Below are 19,081 nucleotides of genomic sequence, written 5' to 3' on the forward strand. Positions count from 1 at the left end.
CCGAATTCCCTTTGTTTGACTGGTGATCAAGATTTCGATGCTTCCATTTGTTTGTTTCCTCCCGTTTCCGTGAGCAACTTGAGAGTTTCACTGTTTCTAAGTATCCTTTTGATTACCTGGCTGATCGTTTAGCAGCTTTTCCTGACCTTTTTAGCTCTTCATCACTTCTAACTTAATCAGTCGAGATCTCCTGAGTACGACTGCTACTCGGGATGCAGTTTTCTGGTTTCTTTCTTGTATTTCATGTATTGACTTCCAGTCAATCATCATCTTTGCTTTTGCAAATTTTCTTTTCTTTCTTGAAATCCATCGCCTTTTTCTTCTAAACTTCGTGGGGTGCAGTTATCTGCTTCTTCCGTTTGCTGCAGTAATTCTTTAAAGTGTAACTTCAATTCACCATGTAATCTGAGAGTTCCTGCAATGATCGAATATAGAACTTAGAATCTGAACAAAAACGCGGAATTAATGCAGAAAGCATTTTAGCATTTTCATCACCCGATGCCAGACGTTCAAAAACAATTTAATTCTCAGTATATAAAAATTACCACTTTGGGGTTAAGTTCCAAAAAAAAAAAAAAAAAAAAGCTCTAAAGTAAAAGTCTTCCTTCTTAGAAAGATTAAGTTTGGTTTATTTAATTATGGCAAAGCACACTACGGCTATCTGCCTAAGAGGAGAGATGCCTTCGTGGAGGACTTTTTAAGGGAAACTGGCTCGTATACACGTTACACATGGGGAAAACCACGAAAACGCCCATACAGCTAGCCCGTTCGCGGGATTCGAAACTCGGACCGAACTTCCAGTATTCAGCGACTTTACCGCTCGGCCGCTGGTGGGACCTTAGAAAGATTAAATAATTCCCTTGTCAGTTTACTCCGTTCATTTGCTTTAAAATATGAGACACATTCCGCAAGAGAAGAAGAGGAAGAATGACGTTGTTTATTTACATTAGATATGCATAAGTCACGTGATCTTCTGAAGCCATCTAGATTGCTTGTTTACATTACCTAGGTATAAGTCACGTGATCTCTGAGGTCATCGAAAAGTATTCTATCTCATTCTGTCTATAACTGACATAATATAGTTCGACCGCCTCATCCGCGACCATGAGCGCAAACACGCATGCGTCATTCGGACCGAATTATTCTCAAAATAGTGGTGGAAGGATGGGGATTTTCTTTCCTTCCAGCATAGCTCTTTCCGGAGAAGAGAAGACCTTTCACGTCGCAGCAAGTAATAATTTTGGATGAGTCTATGTGTTTTGGCAGAATGCCAACTAGGGTTGTGCTATAGACGGTCGAACTATAGTTTTAATTTCTTTTATTAACTAGGAAAGTTTTTTCAGGATCCTTTTAGTGCCATTAGAGTTAAAAACATTTTAATATTTCTTGACCTTGTCGTTATGCGTTTCTTAATTAGAGATTTTATTTGTGTTTAACTTGGAAACATATAAAACATGCTTTATGTATGAGACTAGGTGGTCTTCACGGCCCAGTTGACACACTGAGCTTTGCTTCTTTGTGAACATTCGTATGAAAAATGACTTAAAGTCATAAAATATCTTGATTAGTTATAGCAGCAATGCCGTGTTTGTTCATATCTTAGGCAGCGGAAGCACTGTCACGTGTCTGACTTCGGACGCATGCAGTGCAGGGTTTACGTATAAGCTACACAAGCTAAAGCTTAGGGCCCCCCAATTTCTTGGGAGCCCCTAAAAATTAAAATACAGTATAACAGACTGTATAAAATAAATGCCATTTTCTTTCCTAGGGATGGTAAGGATACTAGAAAACCAAAGTTGAAATTTAATAGTATAAAGATTAATTTTAAAAGTCACTTTAAATATCTTGGAGTGATTATTGATGAAAAGCTAACTTTTCTTGAACATTTTAAGGCGATTCACAGAGATATAGAGAAAATTTAAAAATATTATAGAAGTACCTTTGATTCACAGCTAAAAAGCACACCCTTAGAGATATTTATTTAAATGTTATTAGGCCAAAAATTTTATATGGTATTGGCATGTGGGGCTACCGGGAAGGGGAATTGATTAGACTGAGAACTAAACTGGATTCATTGCAAAGGAGCTGGCTGCTTGCAGTGACAAGAACTTTCCGTACTGTTTCTACAGAAGTTATTTGCTTGCTTGCTGGCATTCCGCCACTCTCAATTTTTTATAACTTTTATTATGAAAACGTTTTACTCAGCTATGGTTTTAAAAAGATTCTAACATGTGAAAATGGGGATGTTTTAAATGGTAAAGCCTTGACAGGAAAAGATTTTATTAATATATATCCAAAAGATTTTAAGAGTATACCGTACACTAAAGATTATATGGACACTGGCAAGATTGGTATATACACAAATGGCTCCGGATATGAAGGTGGAACTGGTTGTGCTTTTGTTATTTTTTATTATGAAGTCGAAATCTATAATAAAAAATATGATTAGAAGGAAACAAATCAGTGTATCAAGCTGAAGCGGTTGCAATTAGAGAGGCACTGCTGTAGAGTTATAAAAATTTGAAACAGTACTTTACAATACATATTTATTCTGATGCTCTCTCGGCCCTACAAGGCTTGGTGAATCCGGAACCAAGCAAAATAATTCTTTTGGATATAAAAAACATTTATAACAAAATAAGAGAGAAAAATTGTATATATTTTCATTGGGTCAAGGCACATATTTGTGTTACCGGGTATGAGAGGGCGGATATAATAGCTAAAGAGGCAGCCCTGGGAGAGGATGATATTTATGGCGATATTAGTGATTCCAGAAGAATTACCTTGAGAAAAATGAAAGCAAGTATAATTGAGAAATGGGCTCAGGAAATGAATGCTTCAAATAAAAATAAGATTTATGTGAAAATTTTGACTATAAAAAGAAAAATGGATCTATTTAATAATATAGATACTATTCAAGTTATCACGTATGATGGTAGATTCCCGGCCTATTTAAAACGTTTTAATCTCCAGGGCATTGATCAATGCTTGGCTTGTGGGAAGTACGGAAATGCAGCTCATTTTATAGAAGAATGCAAACTCACCGAGAGTGTGAGGACGAAATTTGGAACAATAATTGAACAGAATGTAACGGAAAAAAGAAAATTCTTGAATAGCTATGCAACAGATATTATGAGGATTGTGAATGAAAACAAGACTATCATAGGAATAGGACATTAAATATTTTAGTTTTTCTTTTGTTTACGAATTTATTTGTTGGGTGGGTGAGTTATGTATCATCTTACTATTTTTTGTTTTCTAACCGATTACGCTTATGATTTTCCTTATTTTGTATTGTGTGAGTGTATTTTTAAAGATACCCAATCTGTGTTTTAATCTTTTGTTTTTATCTTTGAATTGTATTTTTGTTTGTCTGCGTCGTGTGTGCTGCGTTTACCATGAGGCCGATTATTATCGGCCAGGAGGGTGGCAGCATACTCGTAAACTAAATTAAACAGTATAACAGGCTTATAAAGGGCCCAATAGCTCAAATAATTTAGTGTCTTACTCTGGATGCAAGTCTTATCTTAATACAAAACAGAAGATAATGCAGCAAGTTGTCTTCCTTTTGTATTTTCTGGGGACTCCTGGACTTATTTATTCCTTATCCGTTAAATTATTTAACTTCGGTACAAGGAAACTTCTGTTTCATTCAGTTACCATTCAGTTACATTTAGTTAAGTCTTAACATTCAGTTCTCAACTGTTTTTAAGCCTTCAGTATAGAAGTAGATCAGTACATAGGCATCAGGTGGAGAGAATTACATTTCCTTGAGCAGTAGAAAGAATAATCGGTGGGATTTACTTTTTTGAGGAACTTCGACTTACGAGCTAAGAACATTCCTTTGGATGTTCAAATGCTGGCTTATATTAGCACCATTGCTTTTTCATAATTTTCTTTCTTACGCACTTACAGAATATCACTCTAGCGCGTACTTTCGTTGCTAGAAATAGTGAACTGCATTCGTTTGTGTCAGGTCCCCGGTAAGCAGCAATAAAGCGGTTTGTGTGCTAAGACTATTTTTACATTCCCCCCCTCACTCATCTTTCTTTTGATTCTTTCTTCCTTTCGTAATACATTTATGGAGTCAAAAAAGCACATTTGAACAGTTAAAGGTACATGAGTTGTTCTCTTTCGTTAAACTGCGTCCAAAAAATGATTGTCTAAAAACTTTCAGAAGTTTGAAAATGATATGTTAAAGAAATAAGAAAATTATGTTATTATTTTAAACTAATCTTATTAAAATATTGCATACGCATTTTTATGTTTTTACTGCATAGCAAATACAGATTTGATTCAGTAATTATTTATTTATACGTTTAGCATGAAATTTTTTGACTAATATTGTTATTGCATATCCTATCCGATAGATGGCGCAACTGAAATTGGCAACCAATTTCTTTACAGGATTTAATTATTTCATTTCGGCAACCGGAAATTAGCGCTTCATAACCGGATGTGAACTTTGAGCAGACGTTATAGGCATTTCAAAAATAAAAAAGTTATCATGCTGTTTTGTTTTATATGAGCTTGAGATGCACATGACAGTTGTCTGTATAGAAGAGCGTAATGATGTACTAGCATTCTGCAGAGGAAAAGATTTTACGTTTTAAATAATTTTTAGTGTGTTAGGTGTAGTCCCGCTATTTTTTTTTTATTAAAGATGGTAAGTCTTCAAAAATATTGTATTCAGAAAATTTTTGTTTGTAGTTAGAATTGTGTTTCTTGCAAATATTTTCGTTCCGAAAAATTAAGTTAGCGGATTATATTATTTTTTGGACGTCATTAAAATCATGTATTAACTGCTGCTACAAATTAAAAAAAAATAGTTTGCCGTAATTTGCCATTACATATTTGAAGTTTGCCAAAATGATCTATGTATGATTAAAATTTTGAATCTTTTTTTCACGAATTTTCAAATTTAATGGTGTGTAATGACTATATTGCAATATTTGCAGAGAGACTTCGTATAACTGCTGAATAACCTGATACAGACCAAGCATATAATCTTATTTTAGCTTATATGGACCTGAAATATATATTGTGTACTGGAGTCTAAAGAATAGAAATTTAAAACTTATCAAGTCTTTGATAAAGTCCATGTGATTGAAATTTTAAAATGATGAGTGGAATTATGTCTTTAATTTCTTATTTTGTTTTCCTCAAAAGTTTTTATAATTTTTATCTGAAAACAACTCTCTATTAAGTTCCTGTTGAAATGTTTTTATAAGCTTTAAAAATATTTCAATATGATTTCAGCTGTGTTTTTGAAAAGCTTACTCCGTAATTGAACATATTAACTAAAAGAATTCACTTTGTGTTTACTCTTTTACAAGTTTTTAATTGTATATCACTAGGATCATGATGCTTCTTTTAATGGGACAATTCTTGATTTAATGTAGTCTCTTGCCTAAGAATATATTGCAGAAAATGTTTTAGATTTTTATGAACATGAATTTTGCTAATGCTATGTAGCCTTAAAATATTTTTGTGAAATCAAAATAGAAAGTTCCTTAAAACATAGATCTAGAAATACATGTTTATATATACATAAATGTGTATTTCTAGATCTATGTTTTAAGGAACTTGCACAGTGTACAGAAAGGATTTTAGTATTTCCTTTTCCATCTCTGATTGGTTCTCGAAAATAAGAAAGTGCGCTTAAAATCAGTATATAGAATTTTAAATAAATTACTCCGAAAAATATTGTAGTCTTGAAAAATGTGGATTGGAGCTTAATGTCAGAGGAGTAGCTAAGGTGTCAAGTGCCCGGGGACACCTACAGATTTTTGCGCCTCTTTCTGTGTTCCAAGAATGGAAAACATTTCATTCTCCAGGAGCGTAGCTAGAGGGGAGCAATCTGTCCCCGGGTGCAGAATCCAAGGGGTGCCAAACTGATGTTGCGACATTTTAGAATTAAATGTTTTCCATCCTTGGCAAGCAGTAGAAGGCGCGAAATCTTCAGTTGTCCCTGGGTGCTGAAACCCCTAGCTACGACTCTGTCATTCTCAAATGTGTATCATCAATTTGGTGCCTCCTGGATGCTGTGCCCGGGCACGAATGTCCCCCCCTTGCCCCACCCTAGCTATGCCACTGCTTAATGTTTACCATCATTGAAGTGAGATAAAATTCTTATAAAATATGTTTTTGTGTTCTTGATTGTTTTGGCTTTTTGTACAATGAAATGTTAATAGTTTTTCTTAAATTCCTTTTTAAAGTCCACAAATATATCATTTTGAATTGGCTGTAAAAATCTGGTCACTTTTAGTTTAGGAACTTGACTACAAATACCTCTACATCAAGCAGATAGTTCTTGGATGCATTTCTGTAACAAAACATATATTAAATTCATTGCATTGTTAAATCATATTTCATTCATGTGATATTTAATCATTTTTAGTCTTACAAATAAATAGTATTAAATTTGAGTTAAAATAACATGCTGAAAAACAATTATTGAAGGAGTTTAAGCAGCAAGAATCAGCGTAGTAATCATAAATTTATAGGATTAGTTTCAAAGGTTGTGTATTTAAACCTTAAACTAGTCCTGCAAATATATAAACATTATGCTGATTTGGTTAGAGTAAAGAGAAGGGTACCCCTTGTATTATCGCACAGTTGTTTCATTTATCGCCAAGTTGTGGTTTATTTATGGTAGCCTGAGAAGTTGAATGTTATTGAAACCCTATTATGACATAATCGGTTGCATGATTGCAGTGAATTTGTAAGGGCTTGTCATGTGTGTTGGTTAGGAAGTACATTGCTTGTTTTATGGTTTAGACGGTAAAATAACTGAATGTGGTAAGATTAATTAGAAGTTTCTGTACAATTTCGAAAGAAAAGGGAAAAGAACATTAAAGTTATTCATCGCACATCATGATTTCTATCATAAACAATAAAAAATAGCAATAATTAAACTGCATATATAAAAAAAAACCTCTATATGTATGGCATTTGCTTTGTGGTTTCAGGGCGCGACTACTGCCCCACTAGAGCATTGTGTCACAATGCTCTAGAGGCTTGGTGGTCGCGCCTTGAAACCACTGCTCCTTACAATGGCGTTTGCTTGCTTCTCAAATAGGAATGTTTATTTTTACCTGGATATGTCTGCTAAAATTACTTTATTTATTGAACTGTGTATATATTAAATGATTTAGAAATATTATGTAATAGCCACAAAATTTGGGAAGACTCGCATTTAATTCTTTTAAGTGCTTTTTAGTTAACAATGTACCACTAGGGGACAGATGTAAATGTTGGCATGAAATCTAATTAAAAATAAGAATGGCAACCCTAATAATACATATGGCTTCATGAAGAGAATTATTTAGTAGTAAATCAAAACTTAGCCTATATTTTAGGGTGCCCCTTGGATTATTGTCAAGTTGTTTCATTTATGGTAACCTGAGTAGTTTAATGTTATGGAAACCCTATCATGACCTGATTGGTTGTGTGATTGAGGTGAATTTGACTGAAGGGAAAATATTTGTAAGGGCTTATTTCTGCATTGCATTATCGTTAAAATGGCAGCATTGTAGAATGGCTGCCGTGTAAATTGGGTGTTTGGTGGTATAGAACAAGAGTGCAGAAGGTGGTGCTTTTATTTTTATGTGGTTGAGGACAGCAGAAAAGAAACTTTGTTGGATGTAATTCAACGGAATTATAAGTGTCCTGTTTGTACGAGGGAAATGCATATGGTTGAATGTAAAGATCATTCAGATGGCTTTGAATGAGTTTGTTGCAAGAAAGGTTCAAATACTCACCATATAAAGCATTCCATTAGAAAGAGAACATGGTTTGAGGAAAGTTTTTGGGTGCTGCTGAGGAATTTTGTGTGCCACAGACTGAAGACGCAGAAAATTCTAAATAAAGTAAGTGGATATTTCCTTTGTGTAGTGCGTAAATGCGATTGTAGTGCAAAGTGCTTTCTTATGTTATTCCATTGTTTTATTTAAAATGCAGTTGAGATTATATATTTTCTGTTTGGCTCTAGTGCTCCTTCGATTTTTAAATGAAAATAGATCGATGTGTACAATGTCAAGTCAGTGTGCAGTGCCGAGTTAGTACAATTCTCCGATTTTTTTTTAAGTGAAAATAGATCGATGTGTACATGGTTAGAGTTTCCAATTCTTTGACGGGCCATGAAGTTAATGAGTTACTGCATCTGGCACTTCGTCCCACAATTGCACCGAGCACTTTGTGACCCAAAACATTGTAAAATATTAAATCATGACACAAGTGACTCTGAATATAATAACCACATGTTAGGTCAATCCTGCATTTCAATATACAGTCCCACTTCAGAATGTGTCCCAAAAGATATTCCTTATCATATAAATATTCCTGGATTTTATAAATATAGAGGACATGAATTGTGTTAATATTATTCCATTCAGTTTTTTCATTCATTATGAGCTCTGCCATCATTCACTACACAGAAAGGGAGGAATGTCCTGTGGAGAACATTTTAGGGGAAATTTACTCATATCCATGTTACACATGGGGAAAACGCCAAGGAGTAATTTTGTGCTTCTTCTGTGTCTCTCAAAAAGTGCGAGCACTCTCTGCTGCAAAGCCGCAATATTTTTGTATTATTTAAAAATGCAGGTATCTGTACTTGTGCTCAGAAAGATGTCAGAACAACACTGAATTGAAATAATTATAACTTACTGTGTGAGAGCAGAAAACAGCACAATAGCACTCCTTGGCATTTTTAATCGGAGAATAAGACAAGCAAAAAAGCACTCCGTGGCACTTTAACACTCAAATCGTTAAACTTTTTTCTTCCAGAATTGCCCTTAAAAATGCAATGTCATCTTTTATTTTTTAGATTTGGGGGCGGGGGCAGGGAAGGGCACAGTGCCTTTTTCGAGCAGAAAAAACATTATTATTGAAGTAAATTTTTATATTATAAGTTAGATGAAAGTCTGTTTTCAAATTTTTTTCAAGCATCATGAAATTAAAAATCTATTTGATATTTTTCTTTTTAAGTGTGGTAAGTTTAAAATATGACTCCATCATGGCCAGAGATTAGTGACTAAAATGAAGCTGTCAGTTATATTAAAAGATTAGAGATTTTTCATTGACCCCCTTTGCCAACATAAGTGTGAAGTTAATTTTACTTCTTAGTTTGGATAAATTTGTTACTTTTTCTTCCCACCTCATATTATGAAAACAGTAGAGCTTCATAAACTGTAATTGAATATTTCTTTAAAATATATAGCGTAAAGATCATTATAATTACTATGCTAACTTTAAGGCTCTGATTTTACTAATATTAATGCAAGTAGTTTTACCCTTTGTTGCAAATTATTATAAGGATGGAGTAGTTGAGCAAAAAACAATTGCTATATATTATAAAAGTCATACTATATAAAAAGGTCTTCATGAACGTATTGTATCTTGTGAGTATGTAATGAAAGTATTGTCTTAATGTAGCATTTGACACTTTAAACTACTATCAGATATTCTAGTTTTCTGCGACTGCATATTAATAGAAACATTTCCAAGAGTCTTTGCTTCCATAATACATGTTTGTTTGAGTTTAGACGAAAACCTACATGAGACAGAACTATTAGAAAAACATTTTTCTAGCCTTATAAAATGCCCCTAGTATGTGCCTACAATACTTCGTCCAGTGCAATTGATTGGGCTAGACTTCCTATTTAAGCTAGTGCTCAGAGAAATTTGATTTTTGGAAAAGTTTTTTGATAGTGCCATGCATTGCTAAATGAGAACTTCATAAGTTAATAAAAAAATGTTTTATTGACTTATCCCATAAATTGTCATAAAATATATTTATTTTTATTTGAACTAAAAATATGTAGGTGAAAGTAGTTCAGTTATAAACTAAAGTGACATAGGAGCATATTCAGTATATTTTGTTTTACGAGATCAATTAAATAATTATTTATAGGAATATTAATGCAATATACAGAAATTATACAATAAATTTAAGCATTTCTGGAATGAGTGTTGAATCATTCCAGAAATTCCTAGCCAGAAATTAAGAGTAGAAGGTGAGTCTCTTTCTGGAAGACCTGCAGAGCTCAACTCACTGTATTAGTAGAAGTAAATGAATGAAGAAATTAGCCTAAGAATTTTTAATTAATAATTGTATTTAGGACAAATGTGAAATTCCAATTGGAAGCAAAGCAAACTTGCATAAAATTTTAAATTAAACAAAAAAGCAGCCTTAGTTTCATATAGGTTTTGAATGAAACTATTGATTTTGAGTGCAATAGAACACAGACATTTGCCATCCTATTCAAAGATGATATTTGTTTTGTTAGTAGAAGTAAATGAATGAAGAAAGCAGCCTAAAAAATTAGGACAAATGTGAAATTTAAATTGGAAGCAAAGCATACTTGCATAAAATTTTAAATTAAACAGAAGAGCAGCCTTAGTTTCACAAATGTTTTAAATAAAACTATCTATTTTGAGTCCTGTTTCATCGGGTGCAAAATAAATTTTGTTCCTGATTTTGATTTTGACTTCGTTAAGTCAAACAAAAGTCAGGAACAAAATTTGTAGAGGACGAAAAGGACTTAACTCTGATTATCCTCAAAATTGATAGAATTTTTTCAAAATTTATGGCAAACTAATTTTGCTAATTTTTTACCTAATTATAAATGTGAAATTAATGTTTCGTTGGAACTGAGTTCCATCTTGATCAAAGACGTGCTATTGTGGAGAACATCCTGTAGAAATTGTGTAATATGCAGAAGTTAAAGAGCTTAATTGAATAAAGAAGGGTAATGCCTCCAATAGGAACACCTATGTCATTCGTGAGTTATGCTATGCAGAAAAATTTTAGAAACTTCCTAGTAATTGAAATTGAGAGGAAACCTAAGTAATAAGAAAATAGAAAGTTATGATTTTTATCCCAACAATGGATTGTATTACTTTATTGTGATTTTATCTTCAAATCCATATGCCATATAGTTTTTAAAAGCTGGAATTTTTATTAATATGGAAAAAATTAAAGTTATTAAAATTGTAGCTGCGTATCTGCTGTTTAACTTCCTGCAGTTAATTAATAATTGTATTTAGGACTTGTGCATTGAATGAGAACTTGCCTTACGTGATAAAATACAGTAAATTTACATTTAGTACTTTTTGAAGCAGTTTAACTAAATAGTATTTTTTCTTTCCTCCTGTACATTAATGTAAAAGCAGGATTTTTTTAGAAATGTTTATATCACTTTTGAATCTACATTACGAATCTGTACTATGGAGTGCAGGTACAATATTTTGCATTGTTTTACCTTCCTGTCTACATTTTTAGACCAGTAGATTCATCGGTATTTAGTTCAGAAATATTGAGACTTCAAGATCGAAAGACTTTTCTTGTGTTAATGGGGATTTGACATAAATATGGTAGATTTTGGCGTGTACTATTGCCCTGTAGACATGAAGATAGTACTCTTATTTTTATTCCGCTACATTACGCTATCTCGTCTCAGCAATCCTGCACTAAACATAGGCCTTTAATTTATGTTCCAAGCGGCCTCTCGCTTAACCACTTTTTAATGTAGCTAGTTCAGCAAAACGAATATAAATTAAACATGTTATGAAAATATATGATTGTTTTTCCGAACGACTGTTATGAAGATAAATTACAGATCGTTTAATTTATCCTTCAAATCCGAGCAAGCTCAGTAAAATCAGCGACTTAAAGGCTGTAATCAAAATTATCAATAATTTAGATATGTGTGTAAAAGAAAGTCTGTGTGTTTGTTAGCTGATAACTCAGTCACTACTGTAGCTATCGTCACCAAACTTTCTACAATTCTTTTCTGGGTCTTGAAAAAGGTCGACGTCCACTTCCCCCTTTCCCCAAAAAAGCTAAAATCAGAGATATTTATTAAAAACTCTTAAAATAGTAATTTTTGCCTTCATTTTTCTGAGTGGCAGTAAAATTACATTTACTACTTTTTTACTTTAGTGATATATCAGCAACAATGGCTGCAGCCGTTGTTGCTGATATAATGAGAGAGAAATAGTATATTTTTCTATTGAAATTTTTATATGGGTTCCATATCGCTCAAAATAATTCATTTGGCTGAAAATAATAATGTATTTGTTTTTATTTTTTATGACCCAAATGGCAATTCTGTATGTCATATGGGTATGTATATGTTACGGTGAAACACCGAAATCTGGAGAAATGTCGACTTTCACCGGTGAATGTCAACATTCACATAGTCTCTTGGTGTATATCCGAAATATTTTCCAAATACTCTTATTTCTGACTTACACAGGTCAATGTCGACATTCACCATGTACTAATGGTGAATGTTGAACATATAACAATATTATATTTTCTTCTCCGTAATTCAGTCACGAATAAACGCACTTAAGACTGGAAATAAGAACTTAAGAACATGAGAACCTAAATCACACAATACATTCAAAATGAGAAAGGAAAATAATAGAAGTTAAAAACTTACTTAATTATACAGTACGTTCTAAATGAGAAAATAAAATAACAGTAATAAAAAACTTACTAAATTATGTGATTCAAATCTTATTTATTGCAACAACTTAAACTACTATGGCACTTTATAACCTCTCTTTTCTACTTTCACCAGAGCATATCTGTGATTGTCGACATACACCGGTGAGGGTCCGAATATACAAGAATGTAGTGCAATATTCGATCTTTCACCGACGTATTTGGTGAATGTTGACATTCTCCGGTGAAAGTCGACATTCTCCAATTTCGGTCTTTCACTGTAACATATATGTATACACTGGTGTGCAAAAATTAAGAACAAAGACGGTTTTTTCAATATAACTTTGTACAAAAGCTTTCCAAATCAACACGTTTAATACCGTAAGATCCCCAATACATAAGGACATGAGTAATGTAAGCAACACTTACCGAAAGAGAAATCAGAGGGATAAAAAGAAGCTTTATTGAAAAAGTAGCATGGAGCGCAATACGACTGAAGGCCGAAACATCCCTGTGATGGGTGTCCAGCAAGAAACATCCGGTCTTTAATAGGGGATATGATCTCCCCTGACTGCAAGGTAAGCTTCACAGCGTCTGCCCATGCTGAGAATGAGGGTGTCAATGAGTTGTTGAGGCATTGCTGCCCATTCGTCTTGTAGCACCAATCGAAGCTCCGGAATCGTTACTGGCAGTAAGGTACGAGCGGCCAAGCGTCTGCCTAGAAAATCCCATACATGCTCGATGGGATTGAGATCCGGAGATTGTGCCGGCCAATCCATATGTTCAATATCCTCACTCTCTAAGAGCTGTTCGGCAGCTACTGTGTGATGACATGGTGCATTGTCGTCCATGAAAAGGAACTGCGGACCCATAGTGCCTCTAAAAATACGCACATATGGAAGAAGAATCTCGTTACAATAACGGGTCCCGTTGACTGAACCTGCGTCGAAGATGTGAAGGTCTGTACGACTACCAAGCATGATGCCTCCTCAAACGAGAACACCGCCACCTCCATACCTGTCCCTTTCAATGATGTTCGAGGGATGATTGTGGCTTCCCCGCTCTCTCCAGATGAGTATGCGATGAGAATCGCTACTCAGACTGAATCTGCTCTCATCTGTAAAGAGTACTCGTCCCCGTTCATTGTCTCTCCAATTCCGGTGTTCCCAGCACCACAGAGAATGCCTTCTTCAATGGGCAGGTGTTAGAGGTACACACCGTACTGGGCGTCGTGCAAACAGACCACCACCGTGCAGTCTTCTGGCCGCGGTAAAACGCGATATCGGTCGTCCAGTGTCGTGTGTCTAGCGATTTCTCCCGCTGTCTGCCGCCTGTTTCTTCTGGCCTGTAAGGCAATATACTGGTCATCTGCGGGTGTGGTTCCTCGTGGACGACCATTACTAAACCCCCGAATAGCTCTTTCTGTAGTTTGAAATTGTGTCCAAAGTCGTGAAGCTGTGAGCAATTCCGAACTCTGCAGCCACACTTGTCACACTGCGGCCTTCCTCCAACTTCCCAATGATTCGACCTCGGGTAAAAGCATCCAGATGTCGTCTAACAGATTGATTATTCGCCATTTCTCGCTGAGGCAGCAACTCGGTGTGATTTTAACTGCTATACGGCATGCAATCTCTTTGCCAGAAATACTGATCGTACACCGACAACATGCTTTATACTACTCAGACACTCCCCCATTATGTCTACCTGCATATCTGCGCATGTGCTACCGTACATCACCTTACTTAATCTCCTGATTGGTCTTTCTGTCCGCTCTGCCTCTTCGTTCAGCTGATATGCTAATTTTTCGACTTCGTCCTTAATTTTTGCACACCAGTGTATATTTGACGATGAATGTAGGACTCTCTCTTTATTCTCCAATCTTATCTCATCCAGAATCCTTTTACAAACCTGCTCTTGCCCCATTAATGGCTAAGGTAATTTAACTTGGGTTTGAAAGCAGGCTAGTTGCATAGGTGGTTTTCATGTTTTCCCTGGAAAAATCCTGCAAGAAGGCATTCCTTCATCTTTGGCAGATAACTTTTGTGTGCTTTGCTACATTCAAAATAACCTTACCTAATCAAGCTCGGTCTGCAATCACAAAACATATCAAACAAATTCACATGTACAGTCAAAAGTCTTCAATCCAAACTCGTCGGGACTTTGGTTATCGGATTATCGGTTTTTCCGGATTATAGATCATCAGTTTAAATCTGGTGGTAAGATGGCATGCTGAAATTATAAAATTAAAAATATGAAACAAAGAGCAATTATGATCTAAAGAGTATCAAAATTTACAAAAAAAAAAGCTTAATATTTATTTGTTTACTTTAATAAACATTTCTTTCAACGGGTGCATGCGTAAAGCATACATTATGCATAGTCGAAATTAGAAAATTGCAACCAGAAAACTATTTGATGTGTATTTGTGATATTTATAATGACGAGGAATTTGATTTAAATCATATCAAAGACGGAGTACATCGAGAAGAAATACTACATTTAGTAAGGAATTATAAGCCGAATAAAATAAAAACATCTGCCCTGAAGATAAGGATAGTACTGACAGATCAACTTCCAGTTCATTGCCGCGACACCCCCCCCCCGCAGACAGCGTAAAATTGATAAACAGATTTCAGAATGGTTAGAGAAACAAAGGATATGCCTTTATCCACTTTTTGTTTGATGGACATCGGAACGTGCTTTCACTTTGTAGATCCTTTGGCAGCTCCAGAATCGGAAATTCTTTTTGACATAATCGAAAGTTCAGGCTTACTTTTATAAAATTGCTCTAACAGTCTGCAAAACCTAATAAGCTGGATCTAATTAGAAAATTAAGGAACAATGCAATCTGGAACATTAACGGAAATACTTAATTAGATAATTTTAGCTTAGCTTATACCGTCTGTTTTACATTAAATGCGCATGCGTAAACGTGTTATGCGCATGCGTAAACTCACAGGCGCATGCGTAAAGTATTATGCGCATGCGTCGACACATATGCGCAGAAAGTTTGTAGCTTTGAGGTCCGGATTAAAGACTTTTGACTGTATATATTTTAATAAGATTGAATACTCTGAGATTTACCCAGAATGCCTTACACTTAATAAAACTAATCATTCGCAAAATAACATTGACTGTCTTGATCTTCAAATAATTAACTACAAAAAAATTTTACTGTTTGACAAAACAAGAAACTTTAATTTCAATACTAACAAATTAATAAATTGGACTTCCAGCATACCAAAAATTTATTAGTAATACAATCTTAAATCAAATACAATGTATTAAAAATATTTGCACAGATACGATATATCTACAATGCAAAATTTTGCTCCTTTTTAAAATTCTCAAAAATAATCTAATACCTAATCGATTTATTAACCATTGTCTTAAAAGAGCAGGCGTTAAATACTCACTCTAAATCATTTAGCTGATAGGGATATGATAATTAGTTCCTAAACCTGAGAAGGCGGTGTAAGTTGGATGACTATCAGTTGGAGGATTTGTACATAGTGTAATTACAAAATTGTATACAGTACAAAGTCCGTAATCCAGACTCGTCGGGACTTCGGCGATTCCGGATTAGGGGTTTTTCCGAATTATAGATCATCAATATATAATTCTATGATTACGTAGTCAGTTGTGGTACATGTATTGAATATTACTTTGTTTCTTTGGCATTTTTTTTTTTTTTTTTTTGCATTGCAATCACGCATCATATTCCTTATGACGTGTAATATGCTATTGTACAAATTTTCAAATTATGTCATGAGTAAAATAATACATTACTCTCAATCTAATTTAATTGGCATTGTGTACTTCCGCAAGTTTAATATTGTTGCCTGCCTATGGGTTTGTAATAGATTGAATGCACAAGTCTGATAAAAAGTTAATAAAATCTATTCTTATCACAAGAAATAAAAAAACAAAATGCTGAAATTTTTTTTAGAAATATTCATATAATATCACAAAAATGTAATCAGTAGCTATATTTTAAACTACTAAAATGTTAAATAGAACGCAATCGAAAGTGCTGAGAAAGCTAATCCATTCAACAAAATTTACCACAGCTAAGAAAACAACAACTAATAAACAGCTGAACTAAGATATTTTTCTCTGAATTTTTAAAGCTTTTTAATTGTGCATGAGAACATTCTGGTAATTTTTATTTTCTCGAAGTTTCTGGAAAGCAAAAGAGTAGAATTACAGTTACGGCTAACACACAATTGCATTTATTCAATTTAAATATAAATTACGACATATATGACTTTAACAAACATTCTCTATTCATATAAAGGTAAATTTAAAGTTACTTAAAATTGAAATTTTAAAATATGAAATTTTAATTGCATACAAATAAGTGATTAATTATTGCTGCGACCTAATTTACAATATCATTTAAATTCTGAGAGCATATGTAAATTAAGTACAAGTATCTAAAACCATGAATAAATGACCAAAAAAATTTTAAGAATAAATTAATTTGCTAATTAATTAAAAAAACTAAAATAATACTAAAAATAATACTTTTGAGTATTATTTATGTATTTTTTATAGATTGTATATAGTTTAATTTTGATTTACCTGCATAATTTGCATTGGGGAAGTTTTCAAATAGGCAAAGGTTTCTAAATTGCTTTAGTTTTCTACTCTTTTTACATTGGCAATTTGCATTTAATTATTATTTTGATTCTTAGCCATTTTGCTTTCTAAATTTCTCGAAATTCTTTTTGTTTTAAGGTTTTTAGTAATTCACTACATTTGATTTACTTTTGGGTTTGAATATTACTATACCCATGCCTATATGGATGACGAAACACGAATTGAGTAATTGAAGAGTTAGGTTTGGAGGCAACTTCGCCTTGATAAGATCTGTCTCCTGCCTGCTCATCAATTATTCACTAATGCAAATTAATTTGGTTTTACAAATTTTGGGGGGATTAATTTTTTTGGAATATTATATATTTATTCATGATTTTAGATACTTGCACTCAATTTACATGTGCTCTCAGAATTTAAATGATATTGTAAATTAGTTCACAGCAATAATTAATCATTTATTTGTATGCAATTAAAATTTCATAATTTAAATTTTAATTAACTTTAAATTTGCTTTATAGGAGTAGAGAATGTTTGTTAAATTCAAATTTCATTCCTTTCAGCAATGGCGCAAAAGAATTATTTAAATTTAATTAACTTTACTATTTATTCTTATGAAACAATTACGAGATATCTATTTATTAAATGCACGTGCTCCTGTATTTTTGCTTTTTCGGTGTAGCCTTTCTCTTAAAACTCGTCACGCGCTGTATTGCATGGGGAAATAAAACAATTTTAATTATAATTCTACTAAAAATAGCCAACTAATTACAAAATCCGTAACAATATAAACGAAAATACATGTGGCTTTGTAACGCGATGTATTGCATGCCTGCTACAGAATCATTTCGTTTACTGGCTATACTGAAATATAAATTAAATATTTCATTTGAAGAGTTTTAAGTAACATTTGGCAGTTGAAGGAAATTGAACTTTATTTGGAGCAAGGAAATTTGAAATATATATGCTGTGCTTAAAAATAACTACCGCTAGTACATAAATCACTGACTGCTTTCATTTCGTGTAATGAGTTAAAATGAAACCTTTTCAACTTCTTTATCTTCTAAAGCTGTGTTTAAAATTCCGATTACATCTAAGATGAAGCTCTAATTGTCTAATATCATCATCCGCATATCAAACTGCACAGGAATATGCGAAAGAAGTCTATAAATGACCGAAAGCGAAAAGTGGACAAGTTTATTGTTCTCGTTTTCGTTCTTCAAAGCAGCAGCAAAACTCTCAAGAAAACGTTAACCTGAATATGTCAAAAGGCGACCGTGACATTCACCGGCTACGTTGCGCTTGGGACAGGTCAAACGATTTTGCTGCGTGGGCTGCCTCACTTACACTGTTACAATTCTAAGCTCGTGTAAAACAAAAGTTAAAGCGTCTTTTTTTTCTTCTGGCAAAGCTACATCACGAAGACAAACGCGCACGTTATCGTTGAGTGTGCCACGGATGTTAAGTTGGTTGGCGGTAACAAGGTCCTGCTGGGGCACGCAGTTTTTATGAGGTCACCAATGTTGTTTGCATGAACATTCGGAATACTAAAAGGCTGCATTTAAGTATCTTTAGTCATAGTCCATTGTTATTTCGCTTTGAAGAGGAAAATTAGTTTTCCTTCGTGTATCACAAAAGTGTCAAACTCAATTCGTTTGAAGGCTAAACTGAATATTTTCCAACTTATTTTATGTGAATGAGTTTACAACACTTCTGTTATGTAAATAAATAAAATTTATAAAAGAGTATGTGGTCCGATATCTGCACATTAAAGAAGCGTAAAATAATTTAAGAACAGTTTTTTAAAAAAAAATTCCTTGTTTTTTAATGGAAGGCCTACCGCTTTTAACGCAGCTAGTGATTCCTTCCAAACTTGCGTTTGATGGGAATGACATTTCTTTGTCCAGATCTCCTCCTCCCTCTAAAAGTTAAAAAGTTAAATTCGTTTTATACAGATTCTGTTCCATAAAATAATTTGAACACAATACATATCTGCTCGAATGTGTTTATCTTTTTCTAACTACA

General features: G+C 33.7%; 1 protein-coding gene across 4 annotated transcripts in view; it reads left to right on the forward strand.

Annotated features, from left to right (window-relative positions):
- The window catches only part of LOC118200183 (unconventional myosin-Ie-like), a 297,322-nt gene that overhangs the window by 105,993 nt on the left and 172,248 nt on the right, over positions 1-19,081 (forward strand). Inside the window, exon 1 of one of the 4 annotated variants that reach the window (XM_085822567.1) lies at positions 4,453-4,666. The exons of the other annotated variants lie outside the window; for them this stretch is intronic. Coding sequence (XP_085678693.1) covers positions 4,664-4,666 — 3 coding nt within the window. The 5' untranslated portion in view covers positions 4,453-4,663. Of the gene's footprint in view, positions 1-4,452; positions 4,667-19,081 lie in introns of those variants that run through there. 4 annotated transcript variants of the gene reach the window in all.

The sequence above is a fragment of the Stegodyphus dumicola genome, chromosome 8, assembly GCF_044657685.1.
Source record: "Stegodyphus dumicola isolate Sdum_Otavi_A_Nest chromosome 8, ASM4465768v1".
Classification (NCBI taxonomy): Eukaryota; Metazoa; Arthropoda; class Arachnida; order Araneae; family Eresidae; genus Stegodyphus; species Stegodyphus dumicola.